Source organism: Pseudopodoces humilis, chromosome 11, assembly GCF_049639895.1.
Source record: "Pseudopodoces humilis isolate 2021_Gansu_Grassland_sample_001 chromosome 11, ASM4963989v1, whole genome shotgun sequence".
NCBI classification, from domain to species: Eukaryota; Metazoa; Chordata; class Aves; order Passeriformes; family Paridae; genus Pseudopodoces; species Pseudopodoces humilis.
The window spans coordinates 2,892,790-2,896,343 of NC_142210.1; the positions used below are offsets into that span (position 1 = coordinate 2,892,790).

Below are 3,554 nucleotides of genomic sequence, written 5' to 3' on the forward strand. Positions count from 1 at the left end.
CTTGTCACCACCTGAACAGACACTCTGACAAAACCCAAGCACTGATGCTTTAACATAAAAGGAAAAAACCACACCAGAAACACTCTTCTGAGAAGTAACATCTCCTGTCCATTGCGATACAAAACGAAGCCTGCTCTCTTGCCGCACGTGGACTAGCACAGCGCGGGCACGGAGGTTTACACGGCACTTTAAAGATGAAAAGCAGTGTTAAACAACTCTAACAGTGAGACTGCCGAAGTGAGAGCCACCCCGGCCTTTCCCGGAGCACCGGTACCCGCTGGGGCACACGGGACTCGCCAGGCACCGATCCAGGTGAGGATCCACAAAAACTGATGGAACCGGGCGTCCCGCGGCTCTGAGCGGCTCCAGCTCACGCCAGACCTCTCCGCATGAGCAGCATGAAAACCAAAGGGCTTTCCGTGGCGAGGCAAAGCAGGAGGAAGCTGGAGCAGGAGGGGAGCGATGCCGGACACGTTCGGGGAGGGGAGCGTGCGGCTCCGCGCCCGCAGCGCCGGTTCCAGCGGGGGACGCGTTCCCGTTTCCTCGGGCGGTAAAAATATGACATGCATTAGCGAGGAGAATAAAAGCAGGGAAACAAAGGAGCGGCAGCGAACACCTGTCGCTCTCCTCGGGGACGAGCCCTAATGCTTTTATTTGCCTCAGTCTGCTGGGGGAACTGCAGCTGCCAACTGTCATCAGCATCAAGTTACCCGCACAAAGCCGCCCGGCTCTTTCAGCCGGGGAAGCGGAGGGCTGCGGAGCGCCGGGCCCGGCACCGAGCGCCCCGGGCCCAGCTGCCCGTGGCCACCGGGCGGGCGAGCAGCCCCCGGGGCAGGGGATGCGCCTCGCACAGCCCTGCGACACCGTCGCAAACAGCGCATCCTCCCGGGCTGGCTCGCACACCCCGAGAGCCGCCCCGGCCGCTGCCACGGGGGCACGGCAGGACGGCTCCGTGGCCGGCTGTGCCTGCTCAGCCCCACGGCTTCCCGGTCACGGCTCTGACTCTTTCACGCCTAGGTCAGAGCTGACAGCTGGCCGGCCCCACCGTGCCCTCCGTTCCACGAGCACCAAAGCTGCTCGCACGGCGATGCCGAGGCTCCGGGCCCGCTTTGGGGCTCACCGCCGCCCCGGGCCCCTCACGCTGCCGCCGGGGCTCCGCACGTCCCGCTCCCGGGGCCCCGCCCCCCGAGGCCCCGCCCCGCCGCAGACAAAGCGCGCGGCTTCCATTGGCCCGTTCGGCCAACGCTCGGCGCTGCCCGCGCGCCGCGGCCAATGGGCTCATTGACATGCAAATCGCGGGCTATAAAAGGGCGGCGCGGGCGGTAGCGGCGCGGAGCGAGCCGAGCGGTGGCGCGGCCATGGCGCCGGGCGGGGAGCGCTCGCCGCGGGGTGAGGGCTGCGCGGAGCCCCACGTCGACCGGAGGGTGAGCGGGCGGGGGCCGCGGCGGGCGGGGGCCGGGCTGGGGGGGGTGGACGGGCTGACGGCGCTGTTGTCCCCGCAGACGAGGAAGCCGCTGGTGGAGAAGAAGCGCCGGGCGCGCATCAACGAGAGCCTGCGGGAGCTGCGGCTGCTGCTGGCCGACAGCGAGGTGAGGCGGCGGCGCGGCGGGGCGGGGGCCGGCGGGGCTCGGGGCCGCGCTGACGGCCGCGGCGCCCCGGGTCAGTTTCAGGCGAAGCTGGAGAACGCAGAGGTTCTGGAGCGGACGGTGCGGCGGGTGCGGGCCGTGCTGGAGCGCCGCGCCCGCGGTGAGTGCCGGCCCGGGGGGCGGCGGGGGGCCCTGCCCGGGCCGCGCCTCACCCGCGCCCCTCTCTGTCCCCGCGGCGCAGGGGGCGGGCGGCGGCTCCTGGAGGCCAGCGAGCGATTCGCCGCCGGGTACATCCAGTGCATGCACGAGGTGCACACCTTCGTCTCCAGCTGCCCCGGCATCGACGCCACCACGGCGGCCGAGCTGCTCAACCACCTGCTGGAGTCCATGCCCCTCAGCGAGGGCGGCTGCCCGGACTCGATCACGGACGTTTTGGGGGAGCCCGCGCTCGGCCCTTGGCCCGCCGGAGAGGCGCTGGCCCTGCCCGCCGGAGCCCGGCCGGGCCCGGCCCTGCCCGCCCCGGCGCTCTCGCCCTGCCCCAGCGAAGAGACCTGCTCCGACTCGGACGAGGCGGAGGCCGAGCCGGGCCACACCTCCACGGACGGACTGGACGCGTCCCAGACGCAGGGCCTGGCCTCGCCCGGCTCGCCCAGATCCATGTGGAGACCCTGGTAAGAGCGGAGAGGAGCCAGCGCGGAGCTGCCTGTGGGGAGGGCAGGGTGCCCCGTGTGTGCAGCGTGTCCGTGGGAGCGCTGTGGCTGCGGGACTCGGGCACTCGGACGCTGTCACACCCTGACAGCCTAATAGCGAACGCGTTAACATTTCATCCCTGTGAGCGTGCGTGTGTGACATTTGGTAACTTTAGGGGTTGTTCTTACGAGAGGATGGGGGGAGGAGGGAGTCGGTTTGTAGTAGCAAAGCTCTGGTGGAGACACAGCAGTTATTTTATAACCCTGTCTCTTTCTTCTTGGCCCTTAGAAGTGGCCCAAACACCACTACCCTTTAAGAAAAAGCCCTTGTACATTTTACATCACGATAGTCAATTCCCGGAGAAGCTGAAGCTACGTCTGCATGCACGGTTTTAAACGTTCTAGTGATAGCACAGACCCCTGAGAGATGTCAGTGGGGGTAGCGTCTGTACCTGGTAGCAGTTTGAAGTTTCACCTTTAGGGAAGGGAGAGAAAACTTAGATACCCGGTGGAATTAGACAAGCATTTTAAAAGATGTTGGTGGCAGGGTGCCTTTTAGAAATGAGTGTCTTTATGCACATTTTGCTTTTAGCACACTTGAGTTTGTTGTGACTTTATGTATATTAGGGTGTCAAATGTTTTTTATTTTTAATCTTTAATAAAAAAGAACCCTGAATTCACAACGTGGTGTAGTATATTGTGTAAAGTGATGCGCTTCAAACCCGTTTAGAAACACTAAAAATACAGCTCCCTCTTGTTGGCTCTTAACACCAATATGTGTTATATAATGGAAACAATGCTGGTAATTAAGCACTTAATTCTCGTACTTAAGCATTGTTAACTTAACTGTTGGAATTCAAATATTTCTTTTGTTCAATTCCAGTTGACACTTAAGTTTATTGCAGGAGCCAGGTCATACTGGCTGAGGTTGGTCTTGGGCCACAGAGTCTGGGGCTGGTTGGTCTGGATGCCAGTCTCAAACCTACTCTACTTGCTCTGCCATCTGAAGGCATTGCTCACACATGCACAGCCCTAACTTCACAAGTGCTAGGCAAATCCTGTCCTGGGGCATAACTTCACAGGGGGGTGGTTTGCTTTTTGGGTTGTTTGGTTTTTTTTTTGTTGGAGAGCAGAAAAGGACTCCATTGAATAAGAGTGTGCAGTGCGTGTGGAAAGTGTTCTTTAATGTTTCTGGGGGCTTGGAGGGGGACCCTCAGCATTCTTATCCACGAGGTTTGACCCCCTTCCCGTTCCTGCTTTGGGGAGATGCCAGGTTATT

At 61.8% G+C, this 3,554-nt stretch overlaps 1 protein-coding gene across 1 annotated transcript; it reads left to right on the forward strand.

Annotated features, from left to right (window-relative positions):
* Positions 1-1,326: 1,326 nt before the first annotated feature.
* LOC102113770 (transcription cofactor HES-6-like) lies at positions 1,327-2,958 on the forward strand. Its single transcript, XM_088061089.1, is given in 5 exon segments — positions 1,327-1,424; positions 1,503-1,589; positions 1,665-1,757; positions 1,760-1,816; positions 1,818-2,958. Coding segments are annotated over 5 exon segments (747 nt in total). The 5' UTR covers positions 1,327-1,358; the 3' UTR covers positions 2,262-2,958.
* Positions 2,959-3,554: the final 596 nt, after the last annotated feature.